The 24,486-nt window shown below is 47.3% G+C and overlaps 1 protein-coding gene across 1 annotated transcript in view; it reads left to right on the top strand.

Annotated features, from left to right (window-relative positions):
• LOC138643211 (cytochrome P450 2C20-like) overlaps nucleotides 1-24,486 on the top strand; it is a 206,524-nt gene that overhangs the window by 71,101 nt on the left and 110,937 nt on the right. The window contains exons 3-4 of the mRNA XM_069732058.1: nucleotides 18,789-18,951; nucleotides 19,365-19,505. Coding sequence (XP_069588159.1) covers nucleotides 18,789-18,951; nucleotides 19,365-19,505 — 304 coding nt within the window. The remainder of the gene's footprint in view (nucleotides 1-18,788; nucleotides 18,952-19,364; nucleotides 19,506-24,486) is intronic.

Raw genomic sequence — 24,486 nt, 5'->3', positions numbered from 1 at the left:
TTAGGTTCATCATAAAGCAATCCGAGCGCCAGAAAAAACGCATCAATATTACATAATGCAGGATCTCCTGGCGCAAGGGAAAATGCCCAGTCTTGAGGGTCGCCACGTAATAAAGAAATAATGATCTTAACTTGTTGAACTGGGTCACCAGAGGAGCGGGGTTTCAAAGCCAGAAACAGTTTACAATTATTTTTAAAACTCAGAAACTTAGCTCTATCTCCAGAAAACAAATCAGGAATAGGAATTCTTGGTTCTAACATAGAATTCTGAACCACAAAGTCTTGAATATTTTGTACTCTTGCAGTGAGATGATCCACACAAGAAGACAGACCTTTAAAGTCCATCACTACACCTGTGTCCTGAACCACCCAAATGTCTAGGGGAAAAGAAAGACAAAACACAGTGCAGAGAAAAAAAAATGGTCTCAGAACTTCTCTTTTCCCTCTATTGAGAAGCATTAGTACTTTGGGCCTCCAGCACTGTTATGAACTGGTGATTCAGAACCACAATGGACCTAGTGGTTAAGAGCACACAAGGTGACCTGATAGTTACTAATAACATAGGACGAGCTCTGAGACGTGGGAACTCTGCTGACCGCAATCCCTAATCCTATCATACCACACTAGAGGTAGCCGTGGAGCGCTCCTGACCAGACCTAGGCGCCGGGAGCACAGCCTGAGAAACTAGCTAGCCTGAAGATAGAAAATAAGCCTACCTTGCCTCAGAGAACTTCCCCAAAGGAAAAGGCAGCCCCCCACATATAATGACTGTGAGTAAAGATGAAAATACAAACACAGAGATGAAATAGATTTTATCAAAGTGAGGCCCGACTTACTGAATAGACCGAGGATAGGAAAGATAGCTTTGCGATCAGCACAAAAACCTACAAACAACCACGCAGAGGCCGCAAAAAGACCCTCCGCACCGACTAACGGTACGGAGGTGCTCCCTCTGCGTCTCAGAGCTTCCAGCAAGCAAGAAAAACCAATATAGCAAGCTGGACAGAAAAAATAGCAAACAAAAGTAACACCAGCAAAACTTAGCTTATGCAGGGTAGACAGGCCACAAGAACGATCCAGGAGCGAGCAAGACCAACACTGGAACATTGACTGGAGGCCAGGAACAAAGAACTAGGTGGAGTTAAATAGAGCAGCACCTAACGACTTAACCTCGTCAGCTGAGGAAGGAAACTCAGAAGCCGCAGCCCCACTCATATCCACCAGAGGAAGCTCATAGACAGAACCAGCCGAAGTACCACTCATGACCACAGGAGGGAGCTTGACCACAGAATTCACAACAGGAGTCCATGGACAGAACTCGCCGAAGTACCATTCAGGACCACAGGAGGGAGTTCGATAACAGAATTCACAACAGGAGACGCCGTAAGGACAACAAGCTCTGCTTCTACTTTGGGGACCCGGGACACTGGAGGAAGGACTGCCCCGTCTTCCAAGGTGTCGTGAAACGCCTAGGTCTGGGTAACTGTCGAGGAGGTTACCCAGACCCCAGGTACATTTTTTCTCAGCTTTTAGATTGTTGCTTCATGTGGAACTTGGTGTGAATAACTATCTATTTCCTGCTACGGCTTTTGTGGACTGTGGGTCATCTGTGAACCTTATTGACTCAAAATTGGTGACTCATTGCAAGATAGGGACAGTTAGGTTAAATGCTCCCATGAAAATGGTAGCTATCAACTCTACTATGCTCACCAAGAAGGGGATCACTTCTGTTTCTGAGGTATTCCTCCTCAAGGTGTGTTCTGCACACTTGGATCACATAGCTTGTTTTGTTCTGGACAATTTACCTGCGGGGGTAGGATCCTGAGGATCGCTCGTGACTCCCGGCTCATGCTGATTGTTTGGTCTGGTCTTTTCATGCCAGGTATCCTGGAAAACCCGGGGGTCCAGTGGCTCCCCGTTAAGAGGGGGTACTGTCATCACTCACGATGGGGTTTTTCTCCCGTCCTGGTAAGGTAGGGGTTAACCTTATTTAGCCTATGCTTGGTTCAGGGAGGGCTATTTAGGTCTGCTGCTGGCCTGGTTCTGTGTCAGTGACACTTTTGCTTACCCGGCTTCAGTTGTTGACCCAGGTTATCATTCTGATATCGTTGTGCTTCTGTGTGCTTGTGTTTCCAGTGTATGACCTGGTTTAGACTCTGGACTCGTCTTTGACAACTCTCTGTCTTGTTCTCTTGTACTGCACTCCTGTCAGACTACCGATCTTGGCTTGTTCCCCACCATCCTTCTGTCTTGTCCCTAATTACTGCTTGTATTTCCGGTTTCTGACCTCAGTTTGCCTGACTACGTACCCAGCGTTCACGTAGCTGTCAGTTCCCGTCCGTTCTCGGAGCTTGGCTCTACCCTCTGGCATATTCCCAGCCGTCACATGATCTGCCAGGTCCTGCTCCGCTTTTCCTTAAGCACTGCGGTTTCCATGCCCTCACTGGCTGACCTATGCTTCACGTTCGGCGACCCATTGAAAGACACACAGTGTGAGAGTGTGTCTTTACAAATAGCCTAGGATGGGGCCGTGGATACTGGAGTCCCCTAGGCTAAAAACATCAGTTCTCAGCCACTCCAGAAAAGGTGCATCTCTAAGATACGCCTGTTCTGGCACTCAGCCTAGCTCTTCCCACTTGCTCTGTAACGCTGACAAATGCGGTGATAGTTGGGGGGGTTGATGTTACCTTTGTATTGTCAGGTGACATAAAGCCCCAAGGTTAGCAATGGAGAGACGTCAATAAGAAGCCCCCATTACTAGTTCCATAGTCACATTGTATGAAAACACAGACACCCAGAAAATAGTCCTTTAATTGAAAGAATGACGCAGACACCTTTAATAATCTTAATTAAACCATACTTATGACCTTGCCCAGTCCCCCAATGCCATCATCATCTGCAAAAGAGGTAAAAAAACAAACAACAATATTTTTCACCTTTCCGCAGAGATGCTTTTAAGGTTTGGCTCTGCTACATCTAGATGGCAGGCTGCATGGTTGTAGGATGTGACCATGCAGCCTGTCATCCAGTAGACACTGAGCATCGTGTGCTCGGTGTCTGCCTGTGAACTGCTATTCCCTGTCTGAGGGCACCACGAGCGTAATAAAGTTCTCATGCTCGCGGTGCCATTAGACAGGTCCTGCGAGTTCACAGCCAATGAACTCACTTCACATTTGTGACCTCAGCGCAAACGTGGTAGGAAATTTTCCCACGGAGCTAGCATTGAAGTCAGAAAGGTGAAGTGAATTCATTGGCTTTGTACAATAAGCTGCACACACCCTGTACTAATTGTATTTGTCACTGACATCTATATATCTACCTATTCTATTTGTATTTACTATATATAATCCATCTCTTCTATCCTGTCGGTTTCTGCTTCGATTTTACAGTACATAGATAATGAATTGCCAGCTTTTCATCTATCTATCTACAGTTGTGCTCAAAAGTTTATATAACCCAGCAGAATTTTGGCTTTCTGGGCCTTTTTCAGAGAATGTGAATGATAACACCAAAACCTTTTCCCCACTCATGGTTAGTGATTGGGTGAAGTCATTTATTGTCAGACTACTGTGTTTCCTCTTTTTAAATCATAATGACAACCCAAAACATCCAAATGACCCTGATCAAAAGTTCACATACCCTGGTGATTTTGGCCTGATAACATGCACAGAAGTTGACACAATGGGTTTGAATAGCTACTAACGGTAACATGCTCACTTGTGATCTGTTTGCTTGTAATCAGTTTGTGCATAAAAGCTGAGTGAGTTTCTGGGATCCAGACAGACTCTTGCATCTTTCATCCAGCCATTGACATTTCAGGATTGTTAGTCATGGGGAGAGCATAAGAATTGTTAACGGATCTATGGGAAAAGGTAGTTGAACTGTATAAAACCATAAAGGGATACAAAAAGATATCCAAGGAATTGATGCCAGTCAGCAGCGTTCGAGCTGTGATTAACAAATGGAAAATCAGGGGATCTGTAAAAACAAAACCACAGTCAGGTAGACTAAACAAAAATGTCATCCACAACTGCCAGGAAAATATTTCGGGATGCAAAGAAAAACCCACAAATAACATCAGCTAAAATACAGGACTCTCTGAAAACGAGCGTTGTGACTGTTTCAAGATGCACAATAAGGAGAACTTGAAGAAAAATGGGCTGCATGGTCGAGTCGCCAGAAGAAAGCCATTACTGCACAAATGTCACAAAGTATCTCCCTTTAGATGCTGCTGTCAATAGTGACTACATCATGTAAATGGTTAACAGAGTGTGGGGGCTTCTTCTTTAACCTCATTGGCTCGCTGAGATCAGGATCGGGTGGTCCTGATGTTTGCCATGGCAATTCACAGCCAAATAGTGGCCTTCGAGTCTGCCGCCTACAGCGGCCTGTTCAAAAGTCCGAGACACTTAAGTGGAAAAAATAAATTTTTTCATTCTTGTCATGCCACTTTACATGCATTACTTAACATCAGTTGAAGGGTTAATAATCTACCTGCCAGCAGTTTCCAATATGTCAGAGGATGCTGTGGTTCAAATGGTATCACTTTTTCTAATTTTGGTTATAGACATTACCACAATGAATTTTAAACAAAACAATTCAGATGCAGTTGAAGTTCAGACTTTCAGCTTTCATTTGAGGGTATCCACATTAAAATTGGATGAAGGGTTTAGGAGTTTCAGCTCCTTAACATGTGCCACCCTGTTTTTAAACGGACCAAAAGTATTTGGACAATTGACTCCAAGGCTATTTCATGGACAGGTGTGGGCAATCCCTTCGTTATGTCATTCTCAGTTAAGCAGATAAAGGCCTGGAGTTGATTTGAGGTGTGGTGCTTGCATTTGGAAGGTTTTGCTGTGAAGTAAATATGCGGTCAAAGGAGCTCTCCATGCAGGTGAAACAAGCCGTCCTTAAGCTGTGAAAACAGAAAAAACCATCCGAGAAATTGCTACAATATTAGGAGTGGCAAAATCTACAATTTGGTACATCCTGAGGAAGAAAGAAAGCACTGGTGAACTCATCAATGCAAAAAGACCTGGGCGCCCACGGAAGACAACAGTGGTGGATGATCGCAGAATAATCTCCATGGTGAAGAGAAACCCCTTCACAACAGCCAACCAAGTGACCAACAGTCTCCAGGAGGTCGGCGTATCAATATCCAAATCTACCATAAAGAGAAGACTGCATGAAAGTAAATACAGAGGGTTCACTGCACGGTGCAGCCACTCATAAGCATCAAGAAGAAAAAGGCTAAAAACATCTAAAAAAGCCGCACAGTTCTGGAAGAACATTCTATGGACAGATGAAACCAAGATCAACCTCTACCAATATGATGGAAAGAGAAAAGTATGGTGAAGGCTTGGTACAGCTCATGATCCAAAGCATAGCACATCATCTGTAACACCCGGCGGAGGCAGTGAGATGGCGCGGGCATGCATAAACCCGGCGGAGGCAGTGAGATGGCGCGGGCATGCATAAACCCGGCGGAGGCAGTGTGATGGCGCAGGCATGCATGGCTGCCAGTGGCACTGGGTCACTAGTGTTTATTGATGATGTGACACAGGACAGAAGCAGCCGAATGAATTCTGAGGTCTTCAGAGCCGCCATACTGTGTGCTCAGATCCAGCCAAATGCAGCCAAACTACATACTACAGATGGACAATGACCCAAAACATAAAGCCAAAGCAACCCAGGAGCTTATTACAGCAAAGAAGTGGAATATTCTGGAATGGCCAAGTCAGTCACCCGATCTCAACCCAACTGAGCAGCATTTCACTGGTTAAAGACTAAACTTCAGACAGAAAGGCCCACAAACAAACAGCAACTGAAAACCACCGCAGTGAAGGCCTGGCAGAGCATCAAAAAGGAGGAAACACAGCGTCTGGTGATGTCCATGAGTTTAAGACTTCAGGCAGTCATTGCCAACAAAGGGTTTTCAACCAAGTACTAAAAATGAACATTTTATTTAAAATTATTGAATCTGTCCAATAACTTTTGGTCCCTTTAAAAACAGGGTGGCACATGTTAAGGAGCTGAAACTCCTAAACCCTTCATCCAATTTTAATGTGGATACTCTCAAATGAAAGCTGAAAGTCTGAACTTCAACTGCATCTGAATTGTTTTGCTTAAAATTCATTGTGGCAATGTCGATAACAAAAATTAGAAAAATTTTGTCTCTGTCCAAATATATATGGACCTAGCTGTATATCTATTATGTATCTACCAAGTATTTATCTATCTATCTGTCTTTTATCTACCTATCTATCTATCTATCTATCTATCTATCTCTAAGTCTCTATCTTTAAACATCTCTGATTCCTATTTTGAATTCTGTTCTGGTACGTGTCACATTCCCGACACATGGATGTCACAGTTTATGTAATCCGTGTGCACGCAGGAGAGGGAGATTCAAATTCTCACAAAGTGGATATACTTCTGTCCTGTTAGTTTGTCATATATCAGCCAGCCACTTTCTGCCACTTAGATTGCATTGTTATATACACTGGGCCTAAGTTGTGGTTCAGTCTCCCCCCAAAAAAGGGGAGATTCAAATTCTCACAAAGTGGATATGCTTCTGTCCTGTTAGTTTGTCGCATATCAGCCAGCCACTTTCAGCCACTTACTTTGTGTTGTTTTTTGCACAGGGCCTGATTTTTTGTTCAGTCTCCTCCCAAAAAAGGGAGATTTAAAAGCTCAACACGTTTATATACACCTTCTACCTTGTTTTACAGTACCATATAACGGTTGTTATTTTGGTTAGATTTTCCAAAAAATGAGGAAGTCAGGTGGAAAAGGCTGTAGGCGGTGGTTGCGAGCTGGTAATGATGGTGGTGGTGCATCTGGTGGTAGTGGCAAAAGCACAATAGCACCTAAGGCTGGAGGTGTTGAGCCAGCATCATCGTCTGGCTACACAAGGCCTTGAAGGCTCCCTTATCTGGGAGTAGGAAAACGGCTTTTAAAGCTGGAGCAGCAAGAAAAAGTTTTGGCTTTCCTTGCTAACTCAGCCTCTAGCTCTTTCGCCTCCCCTTCAGAAAGTTCCAAATATAAAAGCAGCGAGTCGTTAGTGGATGCTCCTGGTCAGGAACAAGACGTTTCCTTGTGTCCTTCACCCAAACCAAAAGTGAAGGATGCGTCAGGCGACACTAGAGGTTACTCCATGGAGCTCTTTACACATACCGTGCCTGGGTTAGAAAGGGAAATTGTTAACTGCCCATTTGTTATGGACCTGGTGGTTAGGAGCACCCGGAACGACCTGATGGTTAAACTCACACAGGACAAGCTCTGGGAAGTGGGAGCTCTGCTGACCGCAACCCCTAATCCTATCACACAACTAGAAATAGCCGTGGAGCGTACCTAACACGACCTAGATGCCTCTTCACAGCCTAAGAGCTAACTAGCCCTAAAGATAGAAAATAAAGCCTACCTTGCCTCAGAGAAATTCCCCAAAGGAAAAAGCAGCCCCCCACATATATTGACTGTGAGTTAAGATGAAAGTCACAAACACAGAAATGAAACAGGTTTCAGCAAAGGGAGGCCAGACTTACTAAACAGACTGAGGATAGGAAAGGTATTTTTGCGGTCAGCACAAAAACTACAAAAAGACCACGCAGAGTGTGCAAAAAGACCTCCGCATCGACTCACGGTGCGGAGGTGCCACTCTGCATCCCAGAGCTTCCAGCTAGCAGGGAAAAATCATGATAGCAAGATGGACAAGGAAACAATGAACAAATAATTAACTAGCAGGGACTTAGCTTCTGCTGGATTAGACAGGTCACCAGAAAGATCCAAGAGTGAACTGAACCAGTACAAGAACATTGACAGCTGGCATGGAGTAATGATCTGAGTAGAGTTAAATAGAGCAGCCAGCCAAAGAATAACCTACGTCACCTGTGGAAGGAACCTCAGAAGCAGCAGCTCCACTCACAGCCACCAGAGGGAGTCCATGGACAGAACTCGCCGAAGTACCATTCATGACCACAGGAGGGAGTTCGATAACAGAATTCACAACAGTACCCCCCCCCCTTGAGGAGGGGTCACCGTACCCTCACCAGAGCCCCCAAGCCGATCAGGACGAGCCAAATGAAAGGCACAAACTAGATCGGCAGCATGAACATCAGAGGCAAAAACCCAGGAATTATCTTCCTGACAATAACCCTTCCACTTGACCAGGCACTGGAGTTTCCATCTCGTAATACGAGAATCCAAAATCTTCTCCACCACATACTAAAACTCCCCCTCGACTAACACCGGGGCAGAAGGATCAACGGAGGGAACGATAGGCGCCACGAATCTCCTCAATAACGACCTATGGAACACATTATGGATGGCAAAAGAAGCTGGAAGGGCCAAACGAAATGACACAGGATTGAGAACTTCAGAAATCTTATACGGACCAATGAAACAAGGCTTAAACTTAGGAGAGGAAACCTTCATAGGAACATGACGAGATGACAACCAAACCAAATCCCCAACAAGAAGTCGGGGACCAACACAGCGCCGGCGGTTAGAGAAACGTTGAGCCTTCTCCAGGGACAATGTCAAATTGTCCACCACATGAGTCCAAATATGCTGCAACCTGTCCACCACCGTATCCACACCAGGACAGTCCGAAGGCTCAACCTGCCCTGAAGAGAAACGAGGATGGAAACCAGAATTACAGAAAAAAGGCGAAACCAAAGTAGCCGAGCTGGCCCGATTATTAAGGGCGAACTCAGCCAAAGGCAAGAAGGACACCCAATCATCCTGATCAGCAGAAACAAAGCATCTCAGATATATTTCCAAAGTCTGATTAGTTCGTTCGGTTTGGCCATTAGTCTGAGGATGAAAAGCCGAAGAAAAATACAAATTAATGCCCATCTTAGCACAAAAGGACCACCAAAACCTCGAAACAAACTGGGAACCTCTGTCCGAGACGATGTTCTCTGGAATATCATGCAAATGAGCCACATGCTGGAAAAACAACGGCACCAAATCAGAGGAGGACGGCAATTTAGACAAGGGTACCAAATGGACCATCTTAGAGAAGCGATCACAAACCACCCAAATGACCGACATTCTTTGAGAGACAGGGAGATCTGAAATAAAATCCATGGAAATATGCGTCCAGGGCCTCTTCGGGACCAGCAAGGGCAAAAGCAACCCACTGGCACGAGAACAGCAGGGCTTAGCCCGAGCACAAGTCCCACAGGACTGCACAAAAGAACGCACATCCCGTGACAAAGAAGGCCACCAAAAGGATCTAGCCACCAAATCTCTGGTACCAAAGATTCCAGGATGACCCGCCAACACCGAACAATGAACCTCAGAGATATCTCTACTAGTCCATCTATCAGGGACAAACAGTTTCTCCGCTGGACAACGGTCAGGTCTATCAGCCTGAAACTTCTGCAGCACGCGCCGCTAATCAGGGGAGATGGCAGACAAAATTACCCCCTCTTTGAGAATACCCGCCGGCTCAGGAACACTCGGAGAGTCAGGCACAAAACTCCTTGACAGGACATCAGCCTTCACATTCTTAGAGCCCGGAGGGTACGAAACCACAAAATCAAAACGGGAGAAAAACAGCGACCATCGAGCCTGTCTAGGATTCAACCGTTTGGCAGACTCGAGATAAGTCAAATTCTTGTGATCCGTCAAGACCACCACGCGATGCTTGGCTCCTTAAAGCCAATGTCGCCACTCCTCGAATGCCCACTTCATGGCCAACAACTCTCGATTGCCAACATCATAATTGCGCTCAGCTGGCGAGAATTTTCTAGAAAAGAAGGCACATGGTTTCATCACCGAGCCATCAGAACTTCTTTGTGACAAAACAGCCCATGCTCCAATCTCAGAAGCATCAACCTCAACCTGAAAAGGGAGCGAAACATCTTTCTGGCACAACACAGGGGCAGAAGCAAAACGACGCTTCAACTCCTGAAAAGCCTCTACAGCCACAGAGGACCAATTGACCACATCAGCACCTTTCTTGGTCAAATCAGTCAACGGTTTAGCAACACTAGAAAAATTAGCGATGAAGCGATGGTAAAAATTAGCAAAGCCCAGGAACTTCTGCAGGCTCTTCACAGATGTCGGCTGAGTCCAATCATAAATGGCCTGAACTTTAACAGGGTCCATCTCGATAGTAGAAGGGGAAAAAATGAAACCCAAAAATGAAACCTTCTGAACCCCAAAGAGACATTTCGACCCCTTGACAAACAAGCAATTCGCACGAAGGACCTGGAACACCATTCTGACCTGCTTCACATGAGACTCCCAATCATCCGAAAAGACCAAAATATCATCCAAATATACAATCATGAATCTATCCAGGTACTCTCGGAAGATGTGATGCATAAAGGACTGAAACACAGATGGAGCATTAGAAAGCCAGAATGGCATAACGAGGTACTCAAAATGGCCCTCGGGCGTATTAAATGCTGTTTTCCATTCATCGCCCTGTTTAATTCGCACAAGATTATACGCCCCACGAAGATCTATCTTGGTGAACCAACTAGCCCCCTTAATCCGAGCAAACAAATCAGACAGCAGCGGCAAAGGGTACTGAAATTTGACTGTGATCTTATTAAGAAGGCGGTAATCAATACAAGGTCTCAAAGAACCATCCTTCTTGGCCACAAAAAAGAACCCTGCTCCCAACGGTGATGACGACGGGCGAATATGACCTTTCTCCAAGGATTCCTTTATATAACTCTGCATAGCGGCGTGCTCTGGCACAGATAAATTAAACAGTCGGCCCTTAGGAAACTTACTACCAGGAATCAAATCAATAGCACAATCGCAATCCCTATGAGGAGGTAAGGCACCGGATTTGGGCTCTTCAAATACATCCCGGTAATCTGACAAAAACTCAGGGACTTCAGAAGGAGTGGAAGGGGAAATTGACAGCAATGGAACATCACCATGTACCCCCTGGCAACCCCAGCCGGACACAGACATAGATTTCCAATCCAATACTGGATTATGGACCTGTAGCCATGGCAACCCCAAAACGACCACATCATGCAGATTATGCAACACCAAAAAGCGAATATCCTCCTGATGTGCAGGAGCCATGCACATGGTCAATTGAGTCCAGTACTGAGGCTTATTCTTGGCCAAAGGCGTAGCATCAATTCCTCTCAATGGAATAGGATACTGCAAGGGCTCCAAGAAAAAAACCACAGCGCCTGGCAAACTCCAAGTCCATCAAATTCAGGGCAGCGCCTGAATCCACAAATGCCATAACAGAATAGGACGACAGAGAGCAAATCAGAGTAACGGACAAAAGAAATTTAGACTGTACCGTACCAATGGTGGCAGACCTAGCGAACCGCTTAGTGCGCTTAGGACAATCGGAGATAGCATGAGTGGAGTCACCACAGTAAAAACACAGCCCATTCCGACGTCTGTGTTCTTGCCGTTCAGCTCTGGTCAAAGTCCTATCACAATGCATAGGCTCAGGCCTATGCTCAGAGAATACCGCCAAATGGTGCACAGCTTTGCGCTCACGCAAGCGCCGATCGATCTGAATGGCCAAGGACATAGACTCATTCTGACCAGCAGGCGTGGGAAATCCCACCATGACATCCTTAAGGGCTTCAGAAAGACCCTTTCTGAAAATTGCCGCCAGGGCACACTCATTCCACTGAGTAAGCACAGACCACTTTCTAAACTTCTGACAGTACACCTCCGCTTCATCCTGACCCTGACACAAAGCCAGCAAGATTTTCTCTGCCTGATCCACTGAATTTGGTTCATCAGAAAGCAATCCAAGCGCCAGAAAAAACACATCTACATCACGCAATGCAGGATCTCCTGGCGCAAGGAAAAATGCCCAGTCTTGAGGGTCACCACACAACAAAGAAATAATGATTTTTACTTGTTGAACGGGGTACCAGAGGAGCGGGGTTTCAAAGCTAGAAACAGTTTACAATTATTTTTGAAATTCAGGAACTTAGATCTATCTCCAGAAAACAAATCTCGAATTGGAATTCTAGGCTCTAACATCGGATTCTGAACCACAGAATCTTGAATGTTTTGTACCTTTGCAGTGAGATGATCCATACAAGAGGACAGACCTTGTATGTCCATATCTACACCAGTGTCCTGAAGCACCCAGAGGTTAAGGGGAAAAGAAAGACAAAAAACACTGCAGAGAAAAAAAATGGTCTCAGAACTTCTCTTATCCCTCTATTGAGATGCATTAATACTTTGGGCCAGCTGTACTGTTATGGACCTGGTGGTTAGGAGCACCCGGAACGACCTGATGGTTAAACTCACACAGGACAAGCTCTGGGAAGTGGGAGCTCTGCTGACCGCAACCCCTAATCCTATCACACAACTAGAAATAGCCGTGGAGCGTACATAACACGACCTAGACGCCTCTTCACAGCCTAAGAGCTAACTAGCCCTAAAGATAGAAAATAAAGCCTACCTTGCCTCAGAGAAATTCCCCAAATTCCCCAAAGGAAAAGGCAGCCCCCCCACATATATTGACTGTGAGTTAAGATGAAAGTCACAAACACAAAAATGAAACAGGTTTCAGCAAAGGGAGGCCAGACTTACTAAACAGACTGAGGATAGGAAAGGTATCTTTGCGGTCAGCACAAAAACTACAAAAAGACCACGCAGAGTGTGCAAAAAGACCTCCGCATCGACTCACGGTGCGGAGGTGCCACTCTGCATCCCAGAGCTTCCAGCTAGCAAGGCAAAATCATGATAGCTAGCTGGACAAGGAAACAATGAACAAATAATTAACTAGCAGGGACTTAGCTTCTGCTGGAGTAGACAGGTCACCAGAAAGATCCAAGAGCGAACTGAACCAGTACAAGAACATTGACAGCTGGCATGGAGTAACGATCTGAGTGGAGTTAAATAGAGCAGCCAGCCAAAGAATAAACTAAGTCACCTGTGGAAGGAACCTCAGAAGCAGCAGCTCCACTCACAGCCACCAAATGGAGTCCATGGACAGAACTCGCCGAAGTACCATTCATGACCACAGGAGGGAGTTCGATAACAGAATTCACAACACCCATTACAAGATGAATCGGACATGGAGTGCACTGATGCACAGCCACAGCTAGATTATTATGCTGTTCCATTGACTCAGATCACTACTTTGCCCTAGCAGTGTACTGAGCTAGAATCTGACCCTGATGAGACTATGGTGCCCCGTCCCGAACACTATAGCACCTTACACGGTGACACAGAGGACGGTGCACATGACATTGAAGAGGAGGTGATAGATGACCCAGTTGTTGACCCACATTGGCAGCCATTGGGGGAAGAAGGTGCCGCTGCCAGTAGCTCAGAAGCGGAGGAGGATGATCCACAGCAGCCATCTACATCGCAACAGCTGTCATCTGGCAGGCCCGTATCAGGCTAAAAACGTTTGTCAAAAACAAATCAGTTTTAGGACAGCGTGGCCATCTGGTGAAAGTAGTACAGCATGCAATGCCTGAAAAGGTATTCCATAGTAGGAAGAGTGTAGTGTGGCAATTTTTTAACCAAGATCCAAATGATCAGTCAAAAGTTATCTTTAAGAAATGCTCCAAGCCCTTTAGCAGAGGGAAGAATCTCCAAAATTTAAATACAACGTGCATGCTTAGACATTTAACCAGCATGCACTTGCAAGCCTGAACTAAGTACCAAACGTCCCGTACCGTTGGTGCACCTGCTCAGAATGAAGGTAGTCAGCAATGCTACATTGCTTCCCTCACTGTAAGCCCACCGGTTAGGACACCATGAGCAGCAAATGTGGAGGTATCGTCGCAAGGCCAAAGCAGTCAGGGAATCACAAGGTTATTGGTAGGAAACACTGTATGTAGGCCAACATCGAGAATACCATCACCAACCCTCTCTCAATCCGCCATGTCCACCACCACCACCACTGCTAGTTCCACCATATGCAGCTCTTCAGTCCAGCTCACCCTACAAGAGACTCTCGTTAGGAAAAGAAAGTACTCATCTTCTCATCCGTGTACACAGGGATTGAATGCCCACATTGCTAGACTAATCTCGTTAAAGATGATGCCCTACCGGTTGGTTGAAAGCAAAGCTTTCAAAGCCCTGATGGCCTACACAGTACCACGCTATGACCTACCCAGTCGACACTTCTTTGCGAGAAAAGCCATGCCAGCCCTCCACCAGCATGTCCAAGACTGCATTGTCCATGCACTGAGGCAATCAGTCAGTAGAAAGGTGCACCTGACAACAGATGCATGGACTAGTAGGCATGGCCAGGGACATTACGTGTCCATCACGGCACACTGGGTTAATGTGGTGGATGCAGGGTCCACAGGCGACAGCCATAGTGGGACAGTTCTGCCTAGCCCACAGTCTAGGAAACAGTTGGCTGTAGGCGTTCACCACCCCTCCTCCTCCTCCTCCTCCAGAAGCAAAAGCTCGTCCACAGAACGCAGTCACACGACCACTCCATCCACAGCTGCCAGCGTTGCACACGAGGTGTCCCATTATCGAACAGCTAGTGGTAAGCGTCAGCAGGCTGTGTTAGAAATGAAGTGTTTGGGCGACAACAGACACACCGCGGAAGTACTGGCCAAGTACTTGCAGCAACAAACTCAGTCATGGCTGGGCAGTGTACATCTTGAGGCAGGCAAGGTAGTGAGTGATAACGGAAGGAATTTTATGGCTGCCATAGCCCTTTCAGAACTGAAACACATACCTTGCCTGGCTCACACCTTGAACCTGGTGGTGCAGTGCTTCCTCAAAAATTATTCGTAGTTACCAGCCCTGCTCCTCTGAGATCAGCCACCATTGTCTTCATATCTTCCTGGATGGAGGCTCTGAGCTCCGATAAGAGTCCCTTCATAAGGGCGAGGGTGACCGGGGTCTCCGGAGAGAGGGCTGCAGAGGTGGCTTCCTGTGCTTGCAGATCTCGGCGGGAAGCGCGGGCTGCACGAGGGGAAGGAGGCGCCATATTGGAGAGGAGCGCAGATTCTGGGCGGCCAGGGGGAAAGTAATCTGAAATCTGCTTAGGAAGCGAGGATTGTGGGTGTTTTACCTTTCCCATCGGCAGAGGGTCATCAGATGTGCAGTACAGACCAAAAGTTTGGACACACCTTCTCATTTAAAGATTTTTCTGTATTTTCATGACTATGAAAATTGTACATTCCCACTGAAGGCATCAAAACTATGAATTAACACATGTGGAATTATATACTAAACAAAAAAGTGTGAAACAATTGAAAATATGTCTTATATTCTAGGTTCTACAAAGTAGCCGCCTTTTGCTTTGATGACTGCTTTGCACACTCTTGGCATTCTCTTGATGAGCTTCAAGAGGTAGTCACTGGGAATGGTTTTCCAACAATCTTGAAGGAGTTCCCAGAGATGCTTAGCACTTGATGGCCCTTTTGCCTACACTCTGCTGTCCAGCTCACCCCAAACCATCTCGATTGGGTTCAGGTCTGGTGATTGTGGAGGTTATGTCATCTGGCGTAGCACCCCATCACTCTCCTTCTTGGTCAAATAGCCCTTACACAGCCTTACAAAGCTGCTTTAGTGCCCTGGGGACCGGGAGCTCCTGGATCAAGCAGCCTCCACCATGAGCAGTCAGGCCACGCCCCCACCAGCCCTGCTCCTGAAGGTGCGAAGACTTTGCTCGCACATCCGCCGGTCGCCCGTACACTCCAGCCGTATGCTGAACCACCAGCGATCGCTGAAGCTTCCCCAGCACCGCCTACTAATCGACATTGCAGCAAGGTGGAACTCCACACTGCACATGCTTCAGAGACTGTGCGAACAGAGGCATGTTGTAATTAATTTGTGGGAGGATACACATACACGGGCAGGCAATTGGATGGCAGACATGGAGTTGTCTGGTGTGCAGTGGTCGAAGCTCCAAGAGCTCTGTCAAGTCCTTCAGTGTTTTGAGGAATGCACACGGCTGGTAAGTGCAGACGACGCCATCATAAGCATAAGCATCCCCCTAATGCGTCTGCTGATGCAAAGTTTGATGCACATTAAGGGGCAGGCGTCTGCAGCCGAGGAAGAGGGAAGCCTTGATGACTGTCAGCCATTGTCTGCTCAGGGAACTCTCCTGGACGAGGTGGCGGACGAAGAGGAGGAGGAAGAAGATGATGGTGGCGTTGCAAGGTCAGGTACAGGGTTTTTGCGGGACACAAGTGATGTTGATTTGCAAGAAAGTGCTCCTCAACCCAGCAAAAGCAGTGAATTGACACCTGGAACATTGCCCCACATGGCTGAGTATGCCTTGCGTCTTTTAAAAAGGGACCCACGCATTATCAAAATGATGACTGATGACGATTACTGGTTGGCCTGCCTCCTGGATCCACGATATAAAGGAAAATTACAAAATATGCCACATGAGAACCTTGAGCAAATATTGGCTACCAAACAAGCAACTCTTGTAGACCGTTTGGTTCAGGCATTCCCAGCACACAGCGCCGGTGATGGTTCTCACACGAGCTGCAGGGGGCAACATGGCAGAGGTGTTAGAGGTGCACAAATCCAAAGTGGCGTTGGACAGAGGGGTTTTCTGACCAGGTTCTGGAGTGATTTCGCAATGACCGCTGACACGACAGGTATTGCTGCATCGATTCAAAGTGACAGGAGACAGCATTTGTCCAGTATGGTTACTAACTTCTTTTCCTCCCGTATCGATGTTCTCCCTCACAGCTCATTCCCTTTGATTACTGGGCATCTAAAATAGACACCTGGCCTGAATTGGCAGAATATGCATTACAAAAGCTCGCTTGCCCTGCTTCTAGTGTGCTATAAGAAAGAATCTTCAGTGCTGCTGGTTCAATACGGACCGAAAAAAGGACACGTCTGGCTACCCAGAATGTTGATGATCTAACCTTCATTAAAATGAACCAATCATGGATTTCAAATTATTTTGCCCCACCTTCTCCTGCTGACACATAGGTTGCCTGAAAAATGTCTTGCTTTTGGCCTCCTCTTACTGACTTCTCAAATTCCTCCATTTGCAGCTGCTGATGATAGTTAAAATATACAGAGGTCTTGGCCTCCATTTAGACCAGTTAAAACTTTGCGCCTACTACCACTGTCTGCTACTCAGCAGAGGAGCCCACCCCAGTACCTAGCTATGCCGCCTGTTTAGTCCTGTTACCAATTTTGAACTGCTTTTAGCCTACTTTTTTATTGTGGGCCTACAATCTGTGTCTGCGCCACTTATTACAGTTGTCCTCCACTGAAAAAAACAATGCCGCCTGTTTAGTCCTGTTACCAATTTTGAATTTCATTTAACCTACTTTTTTATTTTGGGTCTAGTGTTATGATCTGGTGGTTTAGGAGCAACATGGAACGAGCTCTGAAGGAAGTGGTATCTGTACTGACCGCAGTCCCTAAGCTCAACACAACACTAGAAGTAGCCGTGGGATGCTTCTAACTCTCCCTAGGCACCTCGTCACAGCCTAAGAGCTAACTACCCCTAAAGATAGAAGCAGGAAAACTATCTTGCCTCAGAGAAAATCCCCAAAGGATAGATCAGCCCCCCACAAATAATGACTGTGAGTGGAGAGGGAAAAGACATACACAGAATGAAATCAGGATGAGCACAGGAGGCCAGTCTAGCTAGAAAGATAGGACAGGATGGAATACTGTGCGGTCAGTATAAAACACTACAAAAATCCACGCAGAGATTACAAAAATCTCCACACCTGACTAAAGGTGTGGAGGGTAAATCTGCTTCCCAGAGCTTCCAGCAATACAGAGATAATTCATACTGATAAGCTGGACAAACATAGAAAGCAAAGAACGAATAAGTCCACAATCTGTGGACAGAAAAGAGCAAGCAAGAACTTAGCTTTGCTGAACTGGTCAGGATAACAGGGAAATCCAAAGAGATGTGAATCCAACCAGGAAACATTTACAAGTGGCACTGGCTGAAGGAAAGAGCCAGGCATAAATAGCCGAGCAGAAAAGACAATTAGTAGAAGCAGCTGCTGACAGCTAAATCCAAGGAGCAGCCATACCACTTGAAACCACAAGAGGGAGCCCAAGAGCAGAACTCACAAAAGTGCCACTTACAACCACCGGAGGGAGCCCAAGAGCGGAATTCACAACAGTCTAGTAACTGTGTCTGCGTCACTCATTACAGTTGTCCTCCACTGAACAAAGATATGCCGCCTGTTTACTCATGTTACCCCTTTTGAACTGCACATAGCCAACTTTTTTATTTTGGGCCTACTAACTGAGTCTGCGCCACTCATTACAGTTATCCTCCACTGAAGAAAGCTATGCCGCCTGTTTAGTCCTGTTACCAATTTTACATTTAGCCCACTTTATTATTTGGGCCTATATCTGTGTTTCCTCCTCATCATGCCCATTGGCAAGCCACTGCTAGATGAGTCTGCTGGTATATTGACCTAGAATGCTACATTCTCCTTGCACTCTACACAGCCAGAATCTGACCCTGCTGAAAGTCAGGTTCCCCTTCCCGCATACTATACCACCTTACACGGGGACAAAGAGGAAGGTGCAGATGAAGTGCAGGTTCCTTCATCAGGTGGGGGGGGGGCATACTCGTTGGCGACGTAAATTAAGATTGACAAGCTTAAGAAATAAGAATTGATGTTTTTGGCATTTAAATGGGCACTGTAGGTATTTTCCTGTCCTCCACTCACTGCCGACTTTGATTCCCCATTGACTTGCATTGGGTTTCGTGTTTTGGTCGATCCCCGACTTTTAATTTTTGCCATCTTTACATTGTAAGTTCTCCTGAAAATTTATAGATCCAATCTTAAGGAAAAAGAAATGTATGGCAGCTGTTTATTAATTTATCAAATGTGTTTCCCCCATCAGCTCAGCCAAAAATACGGCTCCGTGTTCACCATCTGGAAATTTTCAGAACCTGTGGTTGTCCTGTGCGGTTACGAGACGGTGAAAGAAGCTCTGATAAATCACGCCGAGCAGTTCAGTGCACGCCCCTACATCCCAGTGTTGTATCTGTCCACCGAGGGATACGGTGAGATTAAAGCATCATGTAGGATCTCCGAAATGCATTCAGAGTCATTTAACATACACAAAACAGGGGGTGGGGAGGAGGGAGATGAAGCTGCAGTTACTATCTCTTGGAAACAGGGCACAGATAAGTTCACATGCACAGTTATCATCCCTGCTCTCCACATCAGATTTTTCAATGTGTAATGATACTTCTTAAACTGTGAGGCCCTACACAATTCTTCATGAGGCGGTGCATGCCTCCCAAATAGGATAGACCAGGGTGGTAGCACCAGGGGCATTGTGGCGGATGTTAGGGCACTTTGGCTGACAGTTTTCTTTAAGGCTTGTAAGGGGTATTATGGTAATGAGGTGAGGTGCTAGAAAACTCTTGTTCTGTATGCAGCCAGTAATGTCTCCATGTCGTTTCTTTCTTAGGTTTTAATGGACCACGGTGGCGATCACTCCGTCGCTTCGCCATAACATCTCTCAGGAATTTTGGAATGGGGAAGAAGAACATGGAAACGAGAGTATTGGCAGAGTCTAAATACCTGGTGCAGGCCGTGTCAGAGACAGGAGGTGGGTGAGATCTAAATATTCCAAAATCTGATGTCAGCCAATAGGAGAGATGTCATAGATCTCAAAGTCCATAAAGAAATTTTCTTATGTTCGTTCCTCATCTGATTTCTTCTTGGCAATAATGATTGATTTCTCTCACAGACTGCTCCCCATGCCCCCCACATCACAGACTGCTCCCCATGCCCCCTCTATCACAGACTGCTCCCCATGCCCCCTCTATCACCGACTGCCGTCCTCCATGCTCCCCTCTCACAGACTGCTCCCAATGCCCCCTCTATCACCGACTGCCGTCCACCATGCTCCCCTCTCTCACAGACTGCTCCCCATGCCCCCTCTCTCACCGACTGCCGTCCTCCATGCCCCCTCTCTCACAGACTGCTCCCCATGCCCTCTCTCTCACAGACTGCTCCCCATTCCCCCTCTATCACCGACTGCTTCCCATGCCCCCTCTCTCACAGACTGCTCCCCATGCCCCCTCTATCACTGACTGCCGTCCTCCATGCTCCCCTCTCACAGACTGCTCCCCATGCCCCCTCTCTCACCGACTGCCGTCCTCCATGCTCCCCTCTCTCACAGACTGCTCCCCATGCCCCCTCTCTCACCGACTGTCGTCCTCCATGCCCCCTCTCTCACAGACTGCTCCCCATGCTCCCTCTCTCACAGACTGCTCCCCATTCCTCCTCTATCACCGACTGCTTCCCATGCCCCCTCTCTCACAGACTGCTCCCCATGCCCCCTCTCTCACCGACTTCCGTCCTCCATGCTCCCCTCTCTCACAGACTGCTCCCCATGCCCCCTCTCTCACCGACTTCCATCCTCCATGCTCCCCTCTCTCACAGACTGCTCCCCATGCCCCCTCTATCACTGACTGCCGTCCTCCATGCTCCCCTCTCACAGACTGCTCCCCATGCCCCCTCTATCACCGACTGCCGTCCTCCATGCTCCCCTCTCTCACAGACTGCTCCCCATGCCCCCTCTCTCACCGACTGCCGTCCTCCATGCTCCCCTCTCTCACAGACTGCTCCCCATGCCCCCTCTATCACTGACTGCCGTCCTCCATGCTCCCCTCTCTCACAGACTGCTCCCCATGCCCCCTCTCTCACCGACTGCCGTCCTCCATGCCCCCTCTCTCACAGACTGCTCCCCATGCCCCCTCTCTCACAGACTGCTCCCCATGCCCCCTCTATCACTGACTGCCGTCCTCCATGCTCCCCTCTCTCACAGACTGCTCCCCATGCCCCCTCTCTCACCGACTGCCGTCCTCCATGCCCCCTCTCTCACAGACTGCTCCCCATGCCCTCTCTCTCACAGACTGCTCCCCATTCCTCCTCTATCACCGACTGCTTCCCATGCCCCCTCTCTCACAGACTGCTCCCCATGCCCCCTCTCTCACCGACTTCCGTCCTCCATGCTCCCCTCTCTCACAGACTGCTCCCCATGCCCCCTCTATCACTGACTGCCGTCCTCCATGCTCCCCTCTCACAGACTGCTCCCCATGCCCCCTCTATCACCGACTGCCGTCCTCCATGCTCCCCTCTCTCACAGACTGCTCCCCATGCCCCCTCTCTCACAGACTGCTCCCCATGCCCCCTCTATCAACGACTTCCGTCCTCCATGCTCCCCTCTCTCACAGACTGCTCCCCATGCCCCCTCTCTCACCGACTGCCGTCCTCCATGCCCCCTCTCTCACAGACTGCTCCCCATGCCCCCTCTCTCACAGACTGCTCCCCATGCCCCCTCTATCACTGACTGCCGTCCTCCATGCCCCCTCTCTCACAGACTGCTCCCCATGCCCTCTCTCTCACAGACTGCTCCCCATTCCTCCTCTATCACCGACTGCTTCCCATGCCCCCTCTCTCACAGACTGCTCCCCATGCCCCCTCTCTCACCGACTTCCGTCCTCCATGCTCCCCTCTCTCACAGACTGCTCCCCATGCCCCCTCTATAGCTAACTGTCCCTCACGCTCCCTCCTCTTACAGACTGCTCCCCATGCCCCCTCTATAGCTAACTGTCCATCATGCTCCCTCCTCTTACAGACTGCACCCTATGCCTCCTCTTTATCATACCTGCTCCCTATGAGCCCTCTGAAATAGACTGCGCCCTATTCCCATATCTCACAGATTGTTCCCCATGTCACCTCGTTTCATAAACTGCTCATAATGACTCCTCTCACAGACTGCTTGTTAGACTCACCAGGTGAGGCAGATCTTCCAAGCTCAAGATGTGGGTGGGCACATGGAAAATGGGAGTCAGTGCAGAAAATAGAAAGAACACACAGAACACGGACAGACAAGCACCAGAAGACCGCAGGCAGGTATGTGCAGTTTGGGAGACAGCAGGCAGGTGGAGGACATCAAAAAAACACAGGCAAGCAGACGGAGAGCAGGAAACATCAGGCAGGTAGAGGTTGTCAAGAATCCGCAGGTAGATGGACTGCTTGAAACTGCAGGAAGGTGGAGGATGTCAGGAAACCACAGGTAAGCAGTGTGCAGGAAACTGCAGTTAAGCAGAGGACGTTAGGAAACCGCAGGCAGACAGGTGCAGTGCAGGAAAGCTGAGTAGCAAGCCAAGGGCCAGTAGCACAGAGGTCTTAATGCAATACCAAGACACAAGGGTGAGTCTCTATGAGCCTTATATAGTCCCTGGCTGATATTCTTATGGAATCACACCAGGTCATCTGCAAAGCCCAACGTGAAGCACAGCAGAGTTCATCGGACCGGAAAGTGCCTTTGAACATCCCTTTAATCCTGACAACTATTATCCCATTTGCCACTGCACCAGGGCAAGCGAGAAGGGCTAAAGCACCAGAATTGACGCAACGTATGGATGTGCTATTTCTGGGGTGGCTGAGAGCTGATGTTCTTATTCTGAGAAGGGGCCAATATCCAGGCCCCTTCTTAGGCTATTAATATCAGCCCACAGCTGTCTTGTTTAGCCTTTGCTGGCTAGTCATTATATTGGTGACCCAATGTCATTTTTTTAGGGGGTCTCCCCCATTCATGACCAGTAAAAGCTAAGCAAACAGCTGTGAGCTGATGTTAATAGACTTTGAACCTTTATGGCTATTGGCTTCTTCCCAGAATATTAATATCAGCCCCCAGCCAGTAGCTTCCCCTCAGCTGGTTAGGAAAATTACAGGGGACCCCACTTCATTTTTGTATTAATTTATTTTATTTTAAAAAAATACAAGTACAGAAAAAAGCATGCAAAGCACTGATTAGAAATCTATCGTCTATCATGTTCCTCATCGCTATCTATATCTTTGAACATCTTTAATACATAAAACTCTTTCATTTCTACACTGCATTTAATCCCATACATGTCATATTGACAACACACTGACAGCACACAGACACACAGACATCATATGTATTACACAAGGATGTCACATACGTATATACGGATGGCACAAGGACATGGACCATGGATTTCACTAGTGCTGTTTTTTTCAGAACAGGAATCATCTGGATATGTGATGGAGGCCTAAGATTATTGTCTTGTAGTCCTTGCTGCAGAAATCAAAAAAACAAAATTCCTTTAGAGAGCTACGTCTATTCTATTCCCAATTAATTCTACTGTTGGCTCCAATTAGTGTAGGGAAAGCTTCTGTAGAATGGATCGTTGTGCATTAGGGGCATATAGACAGGGTTTATAGTCTTACAGTGTTTGCTGATGTAACCAAAAACTAACAGTCCTTATCTGGGTTATATCTATGCAATTCTATTCCTTATTATTACCACTGTTAACTGCATTTAGTGTAGGGATAGGTGCTGGAGGAGGGATAGTTTGACCAGCACCTCCAAGGCATAGAGGGACAGATCATGCCAGGTGTCCAGCTTAGATACCCAATAGTTGTATGGTACAGAGGAATCACAGAGGACGAGGGTATTGTCAGCTAGGAACTCCTTCAACAGCTTCCAAAACTTTTTCCTCCTTGTTAAAGTACCTTGTACATCAGGTCCTGGGAACTCGGAGGGTCTAATGAAACTGTCCCAGACCTTTGATAATCTTCCCTTGCCTCTGTTGGACCTGGTGTGTGTCTCCATCATCTCTCCTGCTTGGTTGTCCAAGGAACTGTCGTCTCTGCAACCAGTTTTATCAGATGGGAATTTTTGTATGAAATGATCAACTAGGGCCTTCTGGTACTGCACCATTTTTTTAGCCCTCTCTGCCTCAGAAAGGAGAGATGGAAACTTCTTGTAGAGTGGATCGACAAATTGAAGAAACAATAATCAGTGTTGGCCCAAATGTGCATAACGCAAGGGTCATGGGAAAGGCAATGGTACATAGAGTCAACCATGTGTCCCAGACTGCCAATAGGCAAGACTTACCACTCCCACCAGGAGGTGTCATGCTGTGATGGTCTTCAGTGAGGAAGGGGGACCCTAACTATTCCTGTCCTGGGGGTATTCTTGAAGGTAGATGTCACGATTCACACCGTGACCGTCACCCCTACGTCACGGATCAGGGTGACTTTAGGCCAACAGACGGCTATCACATGTGCAGGGGGGCTTATCTTAGTTATCCCTCCACTCCACAATGTGATGAAAAAACACACACAAGGCTATTGACCACTTAGTTTACCGCAGGGGCTTATTTTAGGTATCCTACTGCTCATCAATATACCACGAACTGCAGGGATTTATGTATATCCCGCTTTACACTTCTGCTTGAACTTGCAGCTCTCTGGCGCCCCCTTACCCTCAGGTCAGACTAGGTACTGCACCTACGGTAATTAGTCACCAGAAAGGCTGCCTGCTATGTACTGGCTATTGGGCACGCTGCAGCGAGGCGATATAAATACTCCCACTCAGGCAGGAACAATAATTATCAACGACACCGTCGCTAAAATGACTCCCAAAGGCACAGCACACGGTATGCTGCCACCAGCTTCGATTAAACGGGTCTGAAGCTAACCCAAAACAGTAGCGTAATTCCCTTCAGAAGACTTAGGGTACATTTTAGAGCAGGAAGAACGAA

This window comes from Ranitomeya imitator, chromosome 6, assembly GCF_032444005.1.
Source record: "Ranitomeya imitator isolate aRanImi1 chromosome 6, aRanImi1.pri, whole genome shotgun sequence".
NCBI lineage: Eukaryota > Metazoa > Chordata > Amphibia > Anura > Dendrobatidae > Ranitomeya > Ranitomeya imitator.
The sequence above is the reverse complement of the archived record's forward strand: the minus strand, read 5'-3'. Positions and strand labels throughout refer to the sequence as shown.